At 34.1% G+C, this 23,170-nt stretch overlaps 2 protein-coding genes and 1 pseudogene across 2 annotated transcripts; 2 read left to right on the top strand and 1 right to left on the bottom strand.

The window, feature by feature from the left end:
- Positions 1-1,244: 1,244 nt before the first annotated feature.
- Positions 1,245-3,385, bottom strand: LOC128182155 (glutamic acid-rich protein-like; annotated as a pseudogene).
- A 2,274-nt stretch (positions 3,386-5,659) lies between these two features.
- LOC128181689 (mannosyl-oligosaccharide glucosidase-like) lies at positions 5,660-9,333 on the top strand. Its single transcript, XM_052850176.1, has 2 exons — positions 5,660-6,365; positions 6,720-9,333. The coding sequence occupies exons 1-2, from the start codon at positions 5,742-5,744 to the stop codon at positions 8,607-8,609; spliced, it is 2,514 nt and encodes an 837-aa protein (XP_052706136.1). The 5' UTR covers positions 5,660-5,741; the 3' UTR covers positions 8,610-9,333.
- Positions 9,334-13,847: 4,514 nt separating this feature from the next.
- LOC128180943 (ubiquitin thioesterase zranb1-B-like) lies at positions 13,848-20,463 on the top strand. Its single transcript, XM_052849155.1, has 8 exons — positions 13,848-13,951; positions 15,293-16,532; positions 16,727-16,798; positions 17,419-17,614; positions 17,800-17,918; positions 18,012-18,137; positions 18,678-18,907; positions 19,878-20,463. The coding sequence occupies exons 2-8, from the start codon at positions 15,323-15,325 to the stop codon at positions 20,106-20,108; spliced, it is 2,184 nt and encodes a 727-aa protein (XP_052705115.1). The 5' UTR covers positions 13,848-13,951; positions 15,293-15,322; the 3' UTR covers positions 20,109-20,463.
- Positions 20,464-23,170: the final 2,707 nt, after the last annotated feature.

The following is a 23,170-nucleotide window of genomic DNA, read 5'->3' as shown; positions in this document are numbered from 1 at the left end:
GCGCAATTTTGCTCTCAAAAAAACATGCTCGTCCGTCAATTTGTTATTTTTATGTCATTGAATGCTCAAGAAATTAAGTACGAGTTTTCGTGAATGTTGCAGAATAAGCTCCTATATATGTCGAGAAATGTTGTTTTGCATTATAAAGAGTATAGGCGTTGCCTCGAGACCGATGAGGTTATTCTGCAACATTCACGATAACAAGAACTAGTATATATTAAAGCTGTAAGAATTCAAACTTAATACACTTCATCTCGTATACGCTGTGATTGAACTAACTATACAATTTTTGAAGAAAAATGTAGCCTATATACTACCTAACTAATACTGATAAAGGTTATTTTAAAATATCAAGATTTACTTGAATAAAGTTTATTATATATTTTCAGCATTTAAAACTAAAATGTATTCATCGGAGGTCCTACCTTAAATAGTGGCAAGAACATGTTGCTATTTATTGTTTGCTGTCTATATAAGGAAGCTTTAAGCATATCATAATGTGTGTTAAGTTCATTGCATAATTAGAAAACAAAACTCGCAGAGTTATTAGAAAATCATTTTAACGATAGAAAGTATATAAGGTGGCAAAGTAAAAACAGGAGTGTAATGATTTGCATTGTTCAGCGGTCGACTGAACTGTGTTGCTGCTGGTAGAAAAAAACGTCATTGGTATAGCTCTGATGTTGCAAAACACATGTATTTGTTTTCAGATGTTATGACAATATGAATGTCGACATACAAGAGAAGTAACCTAATGAACTAGATTATGAAAATATCACAATGCTAAACTTCACATCCACACAACAAGAAAACCCCCCAAGGGTGGTTTTTACGGTTTTTGTCCGTTCGAACGAATAAACTTTTTTCTTTAGTATTTATTAAGACAATGACTGAACTGAAGGGATTCGAAATGAAATATAAACAGTAAAACAATTATTTGATGGTGCTTCGTGTGGGTATGAAGATAGCGAGCGTAGCTGATGCGGGTTATTTTTATTTTTTAATTTACTAGTATATATATGTAATACTCGTTGATCGTTATAGCCACATGAACCACCAAAGAAAGCATGTTATTTTTTTTAATATTGCAGTCTATAAAAGAGGTTTTCATAGCTTTTAAATAAAAAATAGCCAACATCTACGAAGAATAATTATATATTTAATTTCTAGAACTCGTATCATTGTTTAACAAATTAACCCTGATATGTGGAATGTTGTTTTTGCTGAGAATTCGTATTCTTCCATCATGCGGAGGTCTCTTCTTTCTAAACAAAGCGAAATTAAAAATATCTGATATAGTATTCAAAAATACGTTTTCAAGGTACGTGCATGTACGCTGACATTGAAGTTTATAAAAGACTGGAAGATACAGCTGTTCAAGGCAATTTATCAGTGTGAACAATAGAAGTGTTGTAAAAACAATCCAAATTCTTAAATCTTGTAATTATATATTTGCCGTGAAATAAAATTTACAAGAACAATATCTAGAAGTAAAGAATTACCTTGAATTCGGAAAAGCTGAAGAAAAACAATTTTCTCGGCATGAAGCCATCATCGTCATCATCTTCATCATCGTCATCGAGGACAATCTAAAAACAATAGAAAAGAGAAACTTTTTTTTAACCAAAATCAATTCTATTAATAATAAGTTACAGTTTGTATTTCAGTGAAAGGGGTCATTTAAACTTTAATTAATTTCAGGGCAACTATATATAATGCCATTTATAACGAGGAATTTAGAGGGAAAAAATTGACATCGCCGCCTTCTCTTGTCTCAAAATAAACAAATTTGGATACAGTTTTATGAGTGTTTTATACATTTATCAAGGGCCGTATTATAATATCTCTAATTTCTTGGTAAGTTGTAAAATAATAAAGAAATGTAATTATCATGTTACTTACACTGAAACCGGTCTTTTCCATTCCTCTTTCTTCTTTTAACAGCTGATTGGTTTCTACGGCTTCCAATTCAGGATCTTTTGGTTTCGGCTCCTCTGATTCAGTGCATGATACGTTGAAACTTTGTTCGGCTTCTTCATCTCTGTGAAGAAATTTAATATAGTTATTAAATATGATAGCTATAAGTGTTGTCTGTACATATAATATAATATAAATTTGTATTAAATTGCTTAATTGAGATTTATACTTAACATTTAATACATCTCACGTCGAGTACGAACTATGAAATACAATTACTAATGAATTACAAAAACAATGTATGCATGTAGTAAAAAAGAAAGGAAGATATTTTACCCGAGATCAACAATTTTGTTTTCACTGTCCTTCGCTCTTTCCAAATCTGTATGCCCTTCATCTCGAAAGTTTTCTCTCTCCTTCTTCAAGCCTTCATCGTCCACGTGCCTAGCACCTTCAGACGGCGAAGTATTTACTTCTTTCAAGGGATTGAAACTTTCTTCGTTTTCTTGCTTCACCTCCATACCAGCCCCTTCATCCTTTTTGATATGACGTTCCTCTTCAACCATCGACTGGTTCACTTTTCGCTGACTCTTTATTTCTTCTTCAACTTTCTTTATTAATTCTGATTTTACTCCGTCAAGTAAGTATTCAACCAACTTATCAAATTGTACACTCTGTGGCTCGTCTTCTTCGACATTTATCTTTGGTGATTGAATCACAGAATTCTCAACCTGACCATTTGGCTTCTCCTCATCTTTCTCTGAAACTGCCATCCCAGTACCCTAGCTCAGTCTCATTCTGACTCCAATCTTCTTTCCCGTTCCCTTTTAATGCTTGTACCACCTCGTCCTTTAAATCAAACGCCCCAGGGTCGTCGGACATTTTTCCATTTGGAACCCCCATGGTTTTGTCAAGATGCTCTGTTTTCTCCGAACTCTTCATCTTTTTAACGTACGACCGTCTCCTCCGTTTACACTTGATGTGCCTTTCTAGCGCAAGGAGTCTTCTTTCCTCTAATACAGGAATATTCTTAATTCGACGTTGCATTTCTCCATTTCCGATTCCATTTGCTCTCTTGTCATCTGAACGTTGAATCTCCTGACCCTCTGTGATTGGACCGTTTTCCTATATTTAAAGAAGACAAAAGAGATTGTAAAATTCTGTGGCAACTTTACGATTTATCGATAACGCATACAAAATTAATTTTACTTACCATATTGAAAACTGGACCATTTCTAGAATCTGACTGTGACTCCATTTTACTGTGATCTGAAACGAGAGATGTCTTCCATAACCACATCTGAGATATGATGTTCATGTGTATACCATACAATATTTAATTGTCCCAACTACCGACAACCATGCGATTTTTCATTACCTGCCAACTCCTCTGTGTTTACTGTAGTGATTGTGATTGCGTCGTATTGATTGTGACGTTATACCATGTGACTATGATTGTGACGTCACGTTAACTCGTCACGTTAACTCGTCAGTTAACTCGTCACTCGTCACGTTAACTCGTCACGTTAACTCGGATCCGGCGACGATGTAACGAAGAATAATTTTTTTCAAAGTTAATTCTGATTTATAGAATCAAGTGGCCACTCTCTTTGTTATATTTACACTGTTAAATAACAGTACTGTCCTTTCCGATATATTTCATTTTATATAAATATATTTTATGAAATATACAACATGAATATTTTATTTGATAAAATTAAATATATCGGAAAGGAGTGAAAGGACACTACATAAAAATTTGACGAGTTGATATCGGACTAGATAAAGGAATGACTATTTTAAAACTATTATTCATTTTTTTATTGTCATAAATTTTTACTATATACATATATCGCGTATAGATCTAGTTTGCCCCCCCCCCTTTTTTTTTTAAATGTTGAGTGTAAAAACTCAATAATTGTGTTGTTGGCGGTCTATATTATACATTTTAGTTACATATAGCTGCAGATCTGTAGCTCTCTGGTTGAAAAAATTCGGATAGACAAACCAGAGAGCTACAGTTCCAAGCGTTGTAAAAACCTCCGATTTACGCCGCCGTTTTTGTGTCGCTCGCTTCGGGAATTATATCCGACTTTAAAAGCATTCAACCGCCTATAAAATTGGATTTATTAATTAAACATATAGTTTACCCTAACTCTGCTAACTTTGTTTTCCTTTCAATGGTTCACAACGGCCATCCTTCGCCTTGGAATGTCATCGTTTTAAAAAACTCGCCTTATGACAGCAATGTTTACCTAGTAGCGAGATCTCGGGTGCGTCGATTTACCCAAATGGACCCAAATAGACCCAAATTCAAGAGGAAAACAATTATAATAAAATCCTCATAATTTAGGGAAATTTGGAAAAATAAAAGCCGAAGGTCCATAACAATAATTAAAATTATTTTAAAAAGTTGTTTTATTATTATATAATATATATATTTATATTATTTGAATATAATTACATACATTATATACTTTAACAAATCGAGATAAAATGCTCATCTTTATTTTTCAAAAACAATTTTTAAAGATATACTGAAATAATTTTAATTATTGTTTTGGACCTTCGGCTTTTATTTTTCCAAATTTCCCTAAATTATGAGGATTTTATTACAATTGTTTTCCGCTTGAATCGCCATTTGGGTCTTTATTTTTCTTAATAACGGCTAACAACCCCATGAAATGACTAAAACAAGTGATAATATTAGTAATAAGGATTTTATTATAATTGTTTTCCACTTTAATCACCATTTGGGTCCATTTGGGTAAATCGACGCACCCGAGATCTCGCTACTAGGTAAACATTGCTGTCATAAGGCGAGTTTTTTAAAACGATGACATTCCAAGGCGAAGGATGGCCGTTGTGAACCATTGAAAGGAAAACAAAGTTAGCAGAGTTAGGGTAAACTATATGTTTAATTAATAAATCCAATTTTATAGGCGGTTGAATGCTTTTAAAGTCGGATATAATTCCCGAAGCGAGCGACACAAAATCGGCGGCGTAAATCGGAGGTTTTTACAACGCTTGGAACTGTAGCTCTCTGGTTTGTCTATCCGAATTTTTTCAACCAGAGAGCTACAGATCTGCAGCTAAGTTACATATTGAAATAGAGTAATCACCCCCCCCCCCCCCCCCCGAGTCGTATCACAGTCACCTGAATTTTTATCAATCAGCCGCTTAATAAAAATTCTACCCCTATACTATATCTTGTGTATTTACATATCTGTATATAGCAGGGGCCTAGGGGTAGAATTTCTTGATATATGACTTATTAAGCGACTGATTGATAAAAACTCAGATGCCTGTGACCACCCTTGTTAGTTTGAATGTTCCAACATTCACCTTAAGCATGTTAACACCAGAAACAAAGGGGCTATTCTATGAGGACATTTCGTTAGCCGTCAGTAGCACCCCGATTTTAGTTACGGCCATTTCACTGAAAAAGCAGAGATGCAAAGCCGAGATGCAAAGCCACAAACTCTACATTTTTAAAGTAAACGCATTAAAAATACATTGGCGAGTTTAATGCTTAAGAATACAGTTCCTTTAAACATGCCAATCTTGGCTGAGGTGATATACCGTAAGTATACTATGCTATTTATGCTTTGAAAATTCGGAATGCTCTTATTAAATCCGGGAAAAGTCTTGCGTTAGAAATCTCCTACACACTAGATCTATCAAACGTTTTAGTGCACGGAAATTAAACAGTCTACGAAAGCGCTAAATAAACATTGATTATTTTGTACACGTTAGATGTAAGAGGGAAAACAAATGTGGAACTGATGTTCTATTAAGAAGCGTCAGCTCCTAAATCTTGGAAAATGACACGAAAACATAAAAATGATCACCACCACAGTCATCGTGAAACAAAGGCAGTCCAAAGAAAGAGAAATAAATCGGAAAACGAACACGACGTCGAAGCTAAGTTAAATGGACCGGCGATCAAACCAAAACCCAGGCACAAAAAGCCACTCGACCAGTCGCAGCAGAGAAAAATGGCATGGATTATACTGTTTGTATTAGCAGTAATTTTAGGAGCAACTGTCTACATACGCTATCAAATTCATCTTCAGGAGTTGGTGATTACTCCACTTAATGTTCCTAAAATGATAGCTGAAAACGCGTCATCTGCAAAAGTGACGCCAGAAAAATTCTGGGGAACCTATCGATCAAATCTGTATTTTGGCTTGAAAACACGGTCTCCAACTTCTCCAGTAGTTGGCTTAATGTGGTTAGAACAAGCGAGAACTATGCCTCCCCCAATCCGACACTGGTGTAGTCAAGATGATAGATTACATCAATATGGTTGGCTCAAACATGATGGAGTTAACTTTGGCATCCAAGATATTGTAGAGCAAAATTTCAATATAACAACATCTTATGTAAAGAGACAAGGAGGGGAACATGGCGGTGATTGGACAGCTCGAATTACAGCTATCCCCAAAGTATGAAACATTCTGTGTAATTTGTTAGAAACAATAAATAACGCACCAGCAAAGTTCTTTAGATTCATTTTAAACATGAGTTGGATGAATATGTATGCACATAAATTGCATGCCTCACAGATTTTTAATATCTTGCAAATTTTTCTGTTGAGCACCAAATCACAAGAAAACAAAAGCATTGAACAAAGAATCATCTGAATGAGTAAAAATATTTTAGGTGTTTATTAGCCATGTGTTTATAAAGCTCTTATTTGTCTCTGGAATAAGTGTCAAAGTACAATAAGGTTTGGTTTAACATTGTTTAAATTGCTACTGGAATTGATTTGCTAAATTTTCATAATTTTTATTTTTCAGGATGTCAACAGGCCTGTTATACTGTCTCTCATGTTTTACGTGGCATTGGATGGTCAAGGCTCTTTAACACCAAACATTATGAAAAATAGAATGGACTCTATTGATGGACAATCACTAGAACTGGGCAACTTCAAGTTGTCATTTCCCAAAGCTAAGGATGGTAAAGGAACAAAATACCACCATCTAATTTCATATGCTTCTAGACTTGACAGGCTCAAAGACCTGTTACAGAATTCTCTGCAGACTGACAGCTTTAATAAAGAAAGGACAATTCCATTCTTTGCTTTAGCAGGACGTCTTGTTCCGAGAGATAGTCCAGATCCAAATTTCATGGTTCATCAAATCACAGCACAGCTACCATTAGAAATGGAAGTTGTGTTTGAATCAGGAAGCCATAGTGCTCGACATGAATCTCTCCAGGGCGATTTATACTCCCACAAACTAGCAAAATTTGCTAAAGATTTCGATAATAAATTTTCTGAAGTATTTGATATTGATAAAAAAGGTTATAATGCAGCGGAAATTGATTTTGCAAAAGCTGCCCTGAGTAACATGATTGGCAGCATAGGATATTTCTATGGCTCTTCACTTGTGAAGTCAAAGTACAACAAAGAACCAATTTATTATTGGCCTGCCCCTTTATACTCAGCAGTCCCTTCCAGATCCTTCTTTCCAAGAGGATTTCTTTGGGATGAAGGTTTTCACAATCTTCTGATCAGCCAGTGGGATCCTGAAATATCAAAGGACATTATTGCACACTGGTTAGACTTGCTCAATGCCGAGGGCTGGATCCCTCGAGAACAAATTCTGGGAGCAGAGGCCAGGGCCCGAGTTCCTGATGAATTTGTCGTACAAAGAAATGAGAATGCTAATCCCCCTACTTTGTTCTTGCCCCTTCAGCGTTTGATTAAAGACATGATAACAAGCCTTGATCCAAAAGACAAGCAGTTCTTAACGGCAGTGTTTCCAAGACTGCAGAAATGGTTCAGTTGGTTCAACACAACACAAGTGGGAAATGAGCCTCTTACCTACTACTGGAGAGGGAGGGATGAGAAAACAATTAAAGAGTTAAATCCTAAGACTCTGACTTCAGGTCTTGACGATTACCCCCGGGCTTCTCATCCAAACTCAAAAGAGAGACATCTGGATTTGAGATGTTGGATGGCGCTGGCATCAGGGATTCTAGCAGACATTGCTAAGACACTTGAACAGGATTCAAAAGAGTATGAGGCCACGCATCAAGTTCTGACAGACAATACTTTATTAGACAAGTTGCATTGGTCTCCAAAGAAGGAACGCTATTGTGATTATGGACTTCATTCTAACAGAATCATTTTAAAGAAACCCATGCCTCCCAAAAATATACAACCAGGACAACCATATGACCAAGACAAGATAAGAGATGTGAAAACAGAACCGAAGATGCAGTTTGTGGAGTCTTTTGGATATGTTTCTTTGTTTCCATTCATGCTGAAGATTGTAGAACCCAACTCTCTAAAACTGTATAAAATCTTAAATGATCTCACCAATACAGATTTACTATGGACCAACTATGGACTTCGGTCTTTGGCAAGAAATGCGCCACAGTATCAGAAACGGAACACTGAGCATGACCCTCCATACTGGAGAGGGGCCATCTGGATAAACATGAACTATCTCACCCTTGGTGCCCTACATCACTACTCCAACACAGCCGGCCCATATCAGCATCTAGCTCAGGGCATATACAAGGATTTACGTGCAAATATAGTAAATAATATAATTAAGGAATATTATAGAACAGGTTATATTTATGAACAGTACAATGATAAAACTGGTGAAGGGAAAGGCAGCCATCCCTTTACTGGGTGGTCAGCTCTGGTTGTACTCATCATGGCAGAAAAATATTAGACTAGTCCAAAGTTCAGGTTTATTGTGTTCATTCAGGTATAGATGAATGTCTGTTGATTGTGTGATGATAACTAGATGGAGTTAAACAAGTGTTCTATAATGAAATATCAGCCATCCTCATTTGATTACTGTGTTCTGTCAGGTATAGATGAATGATTAAATGTCTGTTGATTGGACAACGATAACTAGATAAAACTTTACAAGTAGGATTTTTTATAAATTTGTAAAATCAGCCAATCTCATTTGATTCATACATTTTTCATTTTATGCTGCACAATGTAAAACAGATATACCATTGATGGTCTTTTCATGTTTTGTTTTAATATTATAGATGTTATAATTGTATTCATAATATATTGTCAATGAATGGATGTTAATTGAAAATGGTTTGCATGTTTATGCATGTATAGATGTGTGACAGTCAGACGTTTTTGAATACCAGCGCCAGATAGCGCAGTTGTTAGAATACATGACTAGAGAATCAGGGAGCGAAGGTTCAAATACCAGTCTGATCCATCATTATTTCTCCCATTCTGATACAATTGGTGCCATGACCAGGATCAAATGTATCTGGATGACAGACCAAACCAGGATTCAAACCTAGGCCCCCTGAATCTCTAGTCAGGTGCTGTACCAATTGAGCTATTTGGCACTTGTTTTCGATCCTGTCTGATTGTCACAGATGTAATGAATTGCAGTGCATGAATAAAGATATTAAATCATCTGTAACATGTGTCTATTTAAAGTAAATGCAAAATGGTTTAAAGGAACATTGCTTTTTGTTAACTTGTTATCACTTGTGTAGGGGAATAAGGTATCTTTTCACATTTTCTTGTCCCCTGAGGCTGAAAAAAAATATTGCTTCACCTAAGCTAAATTAAGGTCATTTTGTCTATTATCTCAACGTCAGAAGACAAAAGCAACCCTAAGTTATTGGCTCTCAAGTTTGCTAAAAATGGATCAGGCTCTCTTCTTGGGGAAAATCCCAATACCATATAACATCCAAATATAAGCCAGGTATTTATTGAACATTTAATGCTTTTGCATCATATTGCTACACGTTATTGCTAACTCATTACGCTGAAACCAGACACTTCTATATTTGAAAAAAAAATTATTATACTAAGTATTGGCTAGTTTTTTTTTATTTTTGGAAAAAAAATGGTTAATTAATAAAAATTTCTACCTTTTTTAGAGGGAAGTATCGAAATACATTGTACTGTAAAAGTCTCCTCGATTTCACTGCTGATACGAATAATTCCATTTCGTATGTGGAATGGTCGTAATGCACATGGGAATGTCTCTTTTTACCAAAAACTGTGCATAAATGCTGCAAGACAATGGAGGTGAAACCTTTGTCAGACTATAAAAAATCATGCATCGTATCATTTAACTACAACACGCATAGCATTGTTTTTGAAGGGGGAGACCATACCTACCCTAACATCTTTGTACTTAGTATTTTTTTTTAAATTTTATGTCAGAGTTAAGAGGACCAAATTTACAGTTATTAAAAAAAAATTAAATTTCCGAAAATATATACATTAATTTTATTTAATTTGTATAAAGTCTTGAAGATGGCAAAATAATGTTCAGTCTTGATTCATATTATTAAACCCACCAACTCTCATATCTATCTTAAACCGTCAAGCTGCTAATACCTACCAATACCTTTAGAAGTGCTCTTTAAAGATAAACTGCCCAAATTTGACGAATCTGTTTATTGAAAAACAGAGCAAGGTACTGAGACCCCATCTGGGTTTTCAATGCTACAAAGTCCACACAGTGCAAAAAGCAATTTATGAGATAACCACAAAAGATAGGAAACTCTTTTGCAATTTAATACAAAGAAAATGACAGTTTACTATCCCGTCCAAGAACTTTGAAAGAATTTGTTCATTTTTTATGTACTAACGAAAGTTTGTGTATAAGGCCAGCCCTGACATGGACATATTTGGGTATATATCCCTTCAACTATTTTTAGAATCGGTAGGACAACAAAGTAGTGCCTTTAAGCAAAATTTCTTCCTTTTTGAGAGGGAAGTATCAAAATACATTGTACTGTAAAAATCTGCTCGATTTCACTGCTGATACGAATAATCCATTTCGTATGTGGAATGGTCGTAATGAACACGGTAATGTCCCTTTTTACCAAAAATTGTGCATAAATGCTGCAAGACAATAAAGGTTAAACCTATGACAGACTATTAAAAAATCCCGGAGATGAGAAAAACGAATCGGACACTTGGCTAGCGAAGATGGGGGGAGGGGGGGGGGGGAGAAAATATATATAAAGTCTTGAAGATGGCATCATAATGTTCAGTCTTGGTCCATATTATTAAACCCACCAACTCTCATATCTAATTAACCGCCAAGCTCGCTAGTACCTAGTTATGAGATAACCACAAAAGATAGGAAACTCTTTTGCAATTTAAAACAAAGAAAATGACGATTTACTACCCCGTCCAAGAACTTTGAAAGAATTGGTCCATTCTTTATGTACTAACAAAAGTTTGTGTAAGGCCAGCATTGACACAGACATATTTACTAGTTCAATTTTGGGTCGCACCCACAAAATATTGTCTTGTCCCACAAATTAAATTGCATTCATATCTTAAGGTTTGCTGAAAAACATACGTTAGGGGAACAAGTGACCTCGGCAAAAGCAACCACCGGTTCAATATGACCCCCCCCCCCCAAAAAAAAAAAAATAAATTAAAAATTAAAAAATATATTGATGTTACATTTTTAAAGATAAAACATACGGGTTAGATTGTCCATTGTGCATGTAACTTGATTTATTATTGATTACTGATAGATATTTACGATATTTTCTACCCCCCCCCCCCCCGAAAAAAAAACCACAACGAAAAACATTAATAAAAATAAAAATAAAACAATGGATCGAAAAAAATTGAAAGTTAATCAGACTCTTGAAAATTATTTCTTTTTATATCAAAACTGTAAATCAACAGGATACACACTGCAAAGTTCTAATTGAAAACGCATGACCTTGTTTTTGAAGAAGGAAAGACATCCATGGTATATATTAAAACTGCAAAGTATCCTTAGAGAATTATATGGAAATATTTAAATTTTCAACTGTCTTTGTCTGTGATAACATTACGAATCAAAATTTGAACCACAAAACCCAATATAACTTCATAAAACATGAGTGACACAAAATGGGCGTGTCTTATAGCATATCCGAAAAACGGTATTGGCTGCGCCGCGTAATAATGCATAGCATGTGCTACATAAAAAAGTTGTTTTAAATTAATGTTGTTTTAAAGTGTACAAATTGGAAATGATATAAATATAAGTAATAAGGAATCATTCTTTGAATATTATGATGTGGTAATTTCGATAGGAGCGTTGTCAACTCTATCACAAAGCGGTCTTTCGGTCTTTATTGGATTTAACCACGCCCTGACCGAAATTATCATCTCATAATGCTCAAAGAATGGTTCCGTATTCCGTAGCGCCCAAACTATGAGATGTGCCATCTAGCAGTGACCAGATCCTCGGGAAAACGGGTGTCCCCTGACGGATTCCGGTCTCAAAAGGGGCGATATAGGCACGGATAATAAATTTACAAACATGAGCGGATCTAGATGGAAATTTGGTTGGGTTGGGGGTCAGTACCCCCCCCCCCCCCCCTCCTTTGAAATTAAAACCTAGTAAAATGTACAAATAATAAAATTACTAAGATTAAGACTCGATCCCTTCCACCTGGCTGAACAAATTACAATCTACTCCAAATAAGAAATTCCATCCGCTCCCCGGTTTTCGATATGTCGCGACGTATCGTAAACAGTGGATCGGACATCCTCTCAGGATGTATAAAACGAATTAATAACTATAATTTGATCGAGAGATAAAATTTTTATAAAGTGTTAAAGTGGCACTATAATACGCTTACGTATGAGAGAAATGTACATGCATATATAAATAATAATATTATAATCATATTATAATGATATATATTACAACATATATTTACATCCTTCCGACTTACAATTAAAATGCACAATTGATTATGTTAATTTATTCAAAGGATCATCTTCGCTCGCCAAGGGTTTCTGATCAGGCGTGAAGAGTGGCAGATCAGAAACCATTGGCTAACGAAGACGTGGAAGGAGATGCTGAAGGAATTAAAACACTCGGGTGTATCACGATATATCTATTTGCTGTTTTACACAATATCTACAGGGAATTATTTGCCCTCGTTTTATTTTCGTCCATTTCGCCCTCGTTGCCAGCGGACCGACGAATTTAAGACTGATCGAAATCAAAACAATTCTTAAATAAATGCAGCTAGTTTTTAGATAAGTGTGCTTTTTCGAAAAAGTATCTATTCATTTCAATACTGTGTCTGAACGAAGTCATGACGGGATGAAACCGTTGACAAGAGTAGAAAGGCGAAAATAACACGTGGCAAAAATAGCACTGTATACATTGATTGAAATGAAAACCTTCAGATTGGTAATTGAAAAAAAAAATGACAGTTATAATAGATCTTAAGCCAGTTTCATTTCAATTCACTTCAAAACACGACTTATTGTAACACAAAATATTTTAAGCCATATTATGTAATCAATTAAGCTTTTTAATTTAGGGAGTGTCTTCTAATTCATTTCATGTTTTTTAAAGAATCATATCACATCTTATATAATTCTGCTAAAATTACTCAATATAATGAATTGTCATCTCAGAATATCAATTAATTATGAATTATTTAAGATTAAAGAATTCTTTAAGGTGGAAAGCTACACAAAAAAAAATTCATGGATCGATATTTAAAGGTATCATTTTTGAAACATGATTTCGTTGTTCAAAGAAGGATGTACTAGAATGCTCTGATTTGTTTTATACGATTTTTTTATGAGTAAGAGGAAAATCTGGTGGAAAAAAATGGATGATATTAACATTTAATAAATCATGGTTTGATTTAAGCAGGGACGTTTATACGTCCCTGATTTAGAAAATTAGCAATATTTCTAAAACTTCGCTATATTGATTCAAGTTTGGTTTATTAAAAACGATTGTCTTTGTTTGAAAATATGAAAAAAAAAATAGGTTTTTTTTAATTTCAATAATTTTTTTTATATAAAAAAAAATCTTAATGACATTACTGGATATGATTTATGAGATATTATAATTTCGGTGTATCATTCCACCTGAAACAGTGTTTTTATTTTCGTTTTGTGCAAATATTTTCGTTTTTCGAGAGTCGATCGTAAATTTAAATGACGTCATCATTACAGATGGGGAAAATCTTTGTTTTGGTTGCAGTTTAACGATGTGACAGGGAAATATATCTCCCCATAAAGTCCCAATTGGTAAATCATTTTACAATATGTGCAAATAAAACATGTGGTACCGTTTCATCAATATGACTGTAAATAATGTGTCTAGAATTTCAGTTTGTAAGCGAAGCATTGTATGAAAATCCGTTATTTATTTATTACTCTTGACAAGTTGTAGATTATTTATTGACATAGGAAAAAAACCTTTATATCATGTAAATGATAAATTGTACTCTGACTTTATATGTGACAAACAATGTATGTATAGAAAAAATGTAGTACACACATGTATTTCAACTTTGCCAATTATACGATTTACAACAAAACAGCTGATTGAGGCCATGTGGTCCCCATTATTTTGTGATTCCATTATTTAACGTTTCACTAGCCTTCATTGAGTTTTTGCATCCCACGTTTAAGAAATGGGCGATTGAAAACACTATCAACAATTTAAAAAAAACAAATTGTTCAATTCAGTTCAATTTCCATTTCAACTTCCTGCAGTCATAATCAATTTTGTGGCTTTATAATATCTCATCATCACCCATAAAGAAAGAATTTTTTCCAATCTACGGCTAGTCTCCTTACAATGTTCAAGGCAAGGTTACTATTAGATTAGGCAATCTAATTATGTCTTGTAATATGCCCTCGATCATTCCTGTTGGTCTAGCTGAGTTAAATCTTCATAGCGAGCCATTAAGGGTTTGGTGTCCATTCTTCTTTCACAAAGTAGTGAAAGTAGAATGCATGGACACAAAACCTGTGAGTGTTGGACTCAAAGATACCCTCGATTTTTGTGAAAATTAAGATGTTCAAAAGTGAATTAAAATTGAATTTAGTTTAAAAATATGCAACTTCTCTTTTCAGAGTTTTAAACACAACAGAACATACATTCATACTAAAGGGTGATGTCACTAACAGTTAAAGATATTTGCATTTCAGAGTGGGCAAAGAGTTAATTGCAACCCTGTATGTGATCGATCGACTTAAAAATGGAAAATTTTATACATTGCCCTAATTTACCATAAGATCCTATGACTTAAAATTTGTGCTGGCAAATTTTCGTAGATTGCCAAGATTTTGGGGATGTTATGTTTATTTCAATAATTATTTATTAATAGTTATGAAAGACAGTGTTTTAAATTTGATTGGGAATGTAAATTCCTTGGTAAGGGGTACCAATGAATCATAAGAAAATTGAACCACCACAATTTAAATTCTTATGATTCCATGGTAATTATTATAGAAATTCTCATTGGTCTTCTTCTGCTTTAAAAAGTTTTAAAATTACTGGTAATTAATACATGTATATATACACTTTTATTTTTTAATGCTTTTATTAATATAATCTAATATGATCTTATTTATTAACAGAATCGGGAGTGGGCGAGATCCCAGAGATTCATGATGACTGACACAGACAAGTGGGAGTGCCAGCACTGCACCTATCAGAACTACCAAGTGTCAGCGAAATGCACATTATGCAATAAACGTCGGCAGGACACCAGGATCTCAGACTTTGAAAATGAAGAGCAAGACATCTATAAGATGGCAGCATCCATGGGACATAATAAAGAAAGTAGCTTGGTCTCCCAAACCTCTTCCCAAATTTGTTCTACCAGCACCGATCCTGTGATTGGTACAAAATGGGCATGTTCAGCTTGTACATATCTTAATTGGCCAAAAGCTAGCAAATGCACTCAGTGTCATAGGGTAAGGAAAAGTGTATCGCCTGGCTGTCAGTCACCAGTAGAAAGGAGCAGGACCAGAAAGGAACCATCAGAAGCTCAATCAGGGGAGGGTTGCAGGTCTGGTGGAAGGACTACTCCAGCCCGGGAAGTAATACCTGGTTCCCCAAAGGCAGCAAAATGTACCTCCAACAATGATATTAATAAAACTCATGCAAAATATGCAAAAATTAAATGGACCTGTAAAGCGTGCACGTATGAAAACTGGCCAAAGACCCAGAAATGTGTTATGTGTGGGACAAGTAGAGGGCGTTTTTCTCCGGAGATAATTACTTCACCGCCTTCTCTATCTCCCACTGAAATCACTGCAAAACAGATGGGGTCTACCTCTCCTGTATTAGCTTGTGGAGGTGGGTCCCCTCAAAGTGACAATCAGTCTGTAGAAGTACAAGACCCATCAACCTCTGGTGCTATCACGTCCGAGGATAACAAAGCCACGGAAAAAAGACTTAAACAAATTCGTAAATGTATGAGGGAAAAGGACTGGTTGTGGCTCAATGCTTGTGTGGGTGTGGTGGTTGGAGATCTTGGTGCCATTGAGTCATTTCTCGCATCAGGTGGTGATCCTTCCCGGCAGCTAACACAGGATGAGGTTGCATTATTAAACCGACCTAGTGCTTTTGAAGTCGGGTACACGATTGTTCATCTTGCCATTAGATTCAAGAGAGATGACATGCTTGCTGTGCTCTTGACAAGTACAGAATCCAATGCCAATGGTCTTAAGCGCCTACCCTCTCATGTTTCCCCTGATGTTGCTGCAGAAATCCGCAGAGAAATTTCTTCTATTCTCAGGCAACGTAAAGGAGGAAAAGGGGAGTTTCCCTGTCAGTTCTTTTCAGATTGTGTTACCTTTGCCTTGCCCTCAGGTATCTTATTTATTATTGTTTATTCATTTGGAATTATAACAGGTCAAAAGTTGCTTTTTTTAAAGGTGATCTAACAACCAGTATACAAGTACCTGGTAATCAATACAAAGTAAACTGTTGCAGTGATATTACCCAGTGATAGATTTAATTGTTTTGATAGAATGATTGATAGCTTTGTCTTGATGTTCTCACAGGTGTAATGGATCTGCCTCAGTCCATACAGTCACAGGTGTTCAGTGAAATCCTAGATGAAGATGTACAGAAAGGTACCAGCTTGTATACACAATCTGAAATGTAGCTTTACCATTTATATGCAAGAGATCTTCATGAATAATACTAGCATACAAAGAAAATGTCTTATGTTAAATTTAGTAGATTTATGAAGCATTTTACTTGCAAGAGTTGTCCTGACATGATTCATAATTTGTGTGTTTGAACGAAATCATCTTTTAGATAAAAGGAAAGCAAATATAATTTCTAACTTTTTATGTGTGATCCTCAGAACAATTTTGTAAGAAACTTAAACTATAAATACCAGTGCTGGTAGAATGGATTATGTTTCTCATCCATACCAGTTCAACTTACTTGTACCAGTAAATTTAATTTAATTTTTTAAATAGAATAAGTTGTTTTCAGGCAATGAACTTATCAGCCTACTATAAAATAAACGGATTTTGCAGATTACAAACATTTTGATTAAAGATATAGGAAGAGAGAATGAGCCTTGAGATGCCCCCGTGTAAACTAATCTTTTGGTGTCTGTTACCTTATGATAAATTATACGTGTGATAATCAACAAGGAGAATTAATTTTGTGAAGCTTGTTTGAATTTGAACCACCCAAAGTCATTGTCTTGTTAATTTACCACCTGATTTATGTGTCGTAGAATTAGAGGAAGACTTGGTCATTAATTGGAGTCTGGAGCTGACAGTGAGACTAGGGAGTCGGCTGTATGCTCTGTGGAACAGGACAGCTGGGGACTGTCTTCTGGACTCAGTACTACAGGCAACATGGGGCGTGTTCGACTCAGACAACACACTTAGACAAGCCCTCTCTGAGAGCATTAGTGATGGTGCTATGATGTATGATTTTAATATCTATTATTTTGTGTAGCATAATATGCATTTTTATCCCTCTTTTTGAAAGAAGGGAATATACATGTTTTTCCTGTGCTGAATTCTTTTTCCTTTTCGAATAGAGGAAATTAAGCAACAAATTTTAAGGAAATTGTTACTATGTAGCATAAATAATTTTTCTATTGGAATAGGTTCTACCCAAGATGGAAGGAGTATGAATCCATGCACGCAGAAAGTTTGCAATTTTCCTTAGATGAAGCTCAGTGGCAGAATGACTGGGCCGAACTCCTTAACTTAGCAAGTCAACCTGGTAAGTGTACACAAGACTGAGTGATGTGTCTCTTTGGCATTTGAAAGTACAAATTGTTTAGTTCTGTTGCCGAATTGTTGATTTTATTCACAGGTGCTTCTTTAGAGCAGACTCACATATTTGCATTAGCTCACATTCTCCGTAGACCTATCATTGTGTATGGAGTGAAGTATGTCAAAAGTTTCCGTGGAGAATCGTTAGGATTAGCCAGATTTCAAGGTAACATAGTCAGATACACATGACTGACAACGCTAAAGTGGCTCATCAGTCTGTCTACTTGAAAAATCTTCTGATGTTTTAAAGAGCTACAACATTTTCAATTTACGATTTATAGAGGATGTGTAATTTGGAATTTTGTAATGAAATCACATTATTTTTCCAATTTATACTGTCAATTAAGAAATGCAAAATCTTGTCGGGGTAAGCTGTCAAATGGTGGTACCTGTATAAAATGCATTATACAGTATTTTTGAGATGCCAAAAACCAACTCTTATTCTTATACTCTCACATCTTATAGTAAACTTTAAGAACTTTATCGGATATAAAAGTCTTCATTTTTCATCATGCCAGCAAAGGCTGCACAAATGTTAATATTAATACCAGTACATTACATAAGGATACTTAATACGTTGAAGTGGAAAAGACTGCTTTTGCATTTTGTATTATTATTATTATGTAATACATGTACTTGACTTACTAATAATGCACTTCCCTTGGTGTTTTCCCAGAAATTGATATCCTTTTAATTTACTTCCCAGGTGTTTATTTGCCTTTACTTTGGGAGAAAGGATTTTGCTGGAAGACACCAATAGCATTAGGCTATACAAGGGGCCATTTCTCTGCCCTTGTAACCATGGAAATGGACACAGATGGCATTCTAGGGGCCGGGGCTCATATTGAACCCAATGACGATGATGAAGTAGCATACTTGCCATTAGTTGATTACGAAGGGAAACTCCTGCCAGTGCCTTTCCTAATGGGCTCAGAGGTTAAAATTCTTTTTTTAAATGCATGTACAAGAAAATGGTATAAGGGACCTCATTACAAGGAATGCTTGATTCTTTTACGTATAAAGTTGTACTTTACATATTACACAGATGATATTTAAAATTATGTTGTTTATTATCAAATATTTACATCTACCGAGTATGATTCCCTCTATTTCTTACTAAAACTTTATTAATTCATAGCTCTATAGAAACAGCTAGACTAAAATCTTCATGCTCTGTTTATTGATTGGTCGAAATCTACAGCAACCTAAGAAAAATCACATACATATTGCACGAAATAATCATGATGATGTCAGACTCAAATTCCCATAGGAGACTATATGGCTGTGTGTTTTAGCTTAGGCACTGATGTACATTAACAGTAATTTAGTTAATTTTACTTACTTTTTACAATCAAATTATTAATTTGTTAAAAGGAAGATGTAAATATAAACAATAAAATGCTTTCTTTGATGATTCATATGGGTCATGTATTTTTTCTGCAATGTCGCCACCTTCATATCCCGCATGGATAACCAAAGAAAGCGTTTTATTGTTTAAATATACATGCATTTCACAGCAAGACAAGAATTTCAATATTTGAAATCTATCAAGCTTACATCCTTCGAGTGTCCCTTGAGTGAAACCACCAAAGCCTTTGAAATGAAACCATTAAATACTTCATTTGAAACTGAGATTACCTGGTTTGACTGTGTCAGATAAGCAACATTAAGTGTATCAGTTATCTAGTGTGGGTTGATCACAAGCATGCCAGTCGAATAAAATCAATAAATATGATCAAAGAGGAATTAATATGTATTTATCAAGTTATAAATTATGAAACAACAAATAGATGTTCCAATGGTCAGTTACAGTTTGTAAAATGCTGATAAATATGCATGCTTCAAGGAACATTGATTTTTCTCTTTGATGAATCTTATCAACAACATATATTTTATAAATTTGAAGGTTGGTCGTGAAGAAAGCATTCTCCATGAATGGCTAGATTGTGTGGTTACCAAGGGAGGGTGTCTGGTGGCGCTGCAGAAAACCGGAAAGCGGCCATTAATGATCAAACAAATGGTCGATGAATGGCTGGAACATTACCGACAACTTCCGCAGGTCACCATGGCAACTAACAAACAGACAACCCTGGCAGCCCAAACATTCTCCAGTGATGGAGAGAGTGATCAGGAATGACTGTTTTAGAGTTGTAATTATGAATGTTAAATATGGAGAGTTTAATAAACTCACTCAGAGTTTTCAGGGTTTAGTCAAATAAGTTCTCTTTGCTCTGAGTCTGGTTGTGCATTTAGGGTATATTATTCAAATTTAAGTATCTACATGTATTTGCCTGCTTGAATTGCTGAATTACCTTTTTTTTAAATTCAATGCCACTTTACCAAATTCTTTTAGTTTGGTGTATTTTTTTCTTCCATTTTTTTAAACAAAATTTTAGGGATTTCTTCTTTAACAAAGTTTTTCATTATTACATTTAATTCTGTAAATGTATTATATTAAGCACATATGATGTTTGATGGATATTGATTTTCCATAATAAAAAGCTTACCCGGTAATTTGGTTTTCATATGTTTAAATTTATACATGTATATTTAATTTTAAGATGGATGCTATTAGCAATGTACTTGCAAACATAGTAGAAATTTTTGTTCCAACAAGAATGCTTAAAAGGATAAATGCCAAATGTTATATGATTACAATATGACTGTTTATTTTCTATTTCAAACTTTTTTTTTGAGTAAGCAGAGGTACTGACTTTGTATGAATTATTAATTGTTTGTATCATTGAAATTGTGTCTGCAATACTTTATTTAACGTTATGCTGAGAGGTTTTGATTCTGATTCAGTATTATGTCGAGTGTTTGAAGTAAAACAAGGAAAGTGCTCCTACATAATTTCTTTACATACCACATATTCACATACCATGTATAGGCAAAAAATGATGATAATTCTTTCATACACCAATGCATATATATCGTGAATCTTCAAACTTTGCTGTGGAAAGTTGTACAAAGCTTCTTTTAATGATATCCAAGTGTGATCCATTACTGTAAAATCACCATCACATATATACCCACAAATTTCTTAATAGGTAGTCTTGCCTTTTTGTTGGAGTCACCATCAATGGGGTATTTGCACGTGTACTCTGTATTTCTGTGACATTTATGTTCTAGAAATGTGAATAATTGATTTACTGGTATATATAAGATGTATAAGATTGTACTGTGTGTCAAATTTGTTTTGACAGTGAACAATTATTTATAGTGATTTTGTTTGTTTGGGTATTTCAAAGGTATATTCTGCAGTTAAATATGATTGTTATTACCTATAAAATGTAAATGCTTACAAGTAAACAAGCCATTCCATTTTAATATGCATGTAGTTTTGATTTGTTAAATGATTCATAATTTCTCCATTGATTTCTGCTATCTTTATAATTATTGTATGCACATACTACTGGGAACTTGATGTTTGTTCACATTAGTTTCTGTTCCACACGAGATCAAAGCTAGAGAATATACCTCCCTTATGGAAATAATTCTTCATTTTCTGCTTTTAGATAAGAATTGTCATAAAAATTAAAAATCTGATACAGGGGTATGATATTGCTGGTTACATTGAAATTTTGTACTTATATTTAATCAATTTCATAGATAAAATTTATTTTAAAAAGTTAAAATATACATATGTAATATATATGTATATTATTGTAATAATGTTTTAAGCAGTTCTTTATAGCATTCAAAGCCCCTTTTCCCATATCCCCTTTTAAATGGAAGAGTTGTATGTTTTATCATTGATTTATCTTGTCTGGGGTGATTTGAAAAATTGACATAGTAAGAAAAGGTCAAATAGATAGGAGATATTTAAATTAGTTTACAGGCACTTTTTAAAATGATTGGTGAATATGAATGTTAATAAGATAAAGATGAGAGTATGTATACAAAGCTGTTCATGCTAATTTAGAGGAAGTTTGAATGTTCAGACTTTTGCGTCTTTGGTAAACATCAATGCTTGTATAAACGATGTATTATTGTTTTGATTATACATATACTTGTACACATTTTGTACTGCTACAGTCTAGGGTTACATACAATGCAGGTTATATTTAGTTATGTTATTCATGGATATAATATACTTTGCTTTAAACTACAGTGGTTGATTCTATATTGTTTTGAACTAGCTAGTACATGTATAGGCCTATTATCAAATTTTATTATTTTGAAATCATTGGTAAATGTACTTGCTTGAGCATATTGCATAACCGGGGTACAAAATGTCAGTGATGATCTTAATTGGACAATAGTTATTGCTTTAGATGTATTGCAGAAAGTGCTTCACATTTGATTGATATATTGATTTTTCTTTAAACATTATTAGATTTGTTTGTTCACCCTTATTGTTATTGACAAGCAATTACATTGTGTGTTTACCTGAAACCACCCAATGGCATGCATTATAGTTGTTTATTTTAATTTTTTTTTGGAAAGTTTTGTGGTATATTAAAATTACTATTATGTTCAATTTATGCAATATGTTATGGCTCAAGAATGTATTTTTTCCTTAAAATTTATCTTTTAGAGTTTTTACTGTGAACAATAAAATCTAAAGTCACAAATGGTTCAAAATCAGTACATGAATGTGCAATCGAGATTGTACCTCAAACCCACAGTACCGTGCTTGTCCATGCACACTATCTTTATAGCAAAGTAGCACAAGCGTACATTTTTTTGTGCTATAAATGTCATCTTATATGATAAAATTTATATGTATAATTTTGTTCTGTAAGATGTTTCCATTAATCCAGTTTCATTGTTAATTATTATTGCCAGTCTAGTGATTTTAATTTATTCTTTGAATTAATCATTAATGTCAGAATTGATTTGCTTTTGATTGCTATAATTATTTTGTTTGAGTTTTAAAAAAATTAGTGTGCAATATGTGCAGTATGTTCTCCACATTAAATTTTTTAAAAGTTGTCGTTGTTGTTCGTTAATTACTCTTCATTATAGTTAAGAGAAAATTTGTCTGAATAATTTAAGACATTGATTTCATGTACCAAAGTTACATGTAAGAAACATAGGTACCGTCTTGTATAATGACAAAGGAACTGACCTCCCTTTAAAAAAAACAACTTATGTTTTGAAATAATTTGCTTTCAATTGAATATTTCCATTATATAAAACAGATTCCTTTTGCCTTTTCTCCTGTCATGACCGATTTTAACAAAGTGTCAATGA

The sequence above is a fragment of the Crassostrea angulata genome, chromosome 4, assembly GCF_025612915.1.
Source record: "Crassostrea angulata isolate pt1a10 chromosome 4, ASM2561291v2, whole genome shotgun sequence".
Classification (NCBI taxonomy): Eukaryota; Metazoa; Mollusca; class Bivalvia; order Ostreida; family Ostreidae; genus Magallana; species Magallana angulata.
This window is presented reverse-complemented; position numbering and strand designations above follow the sequence as displayed.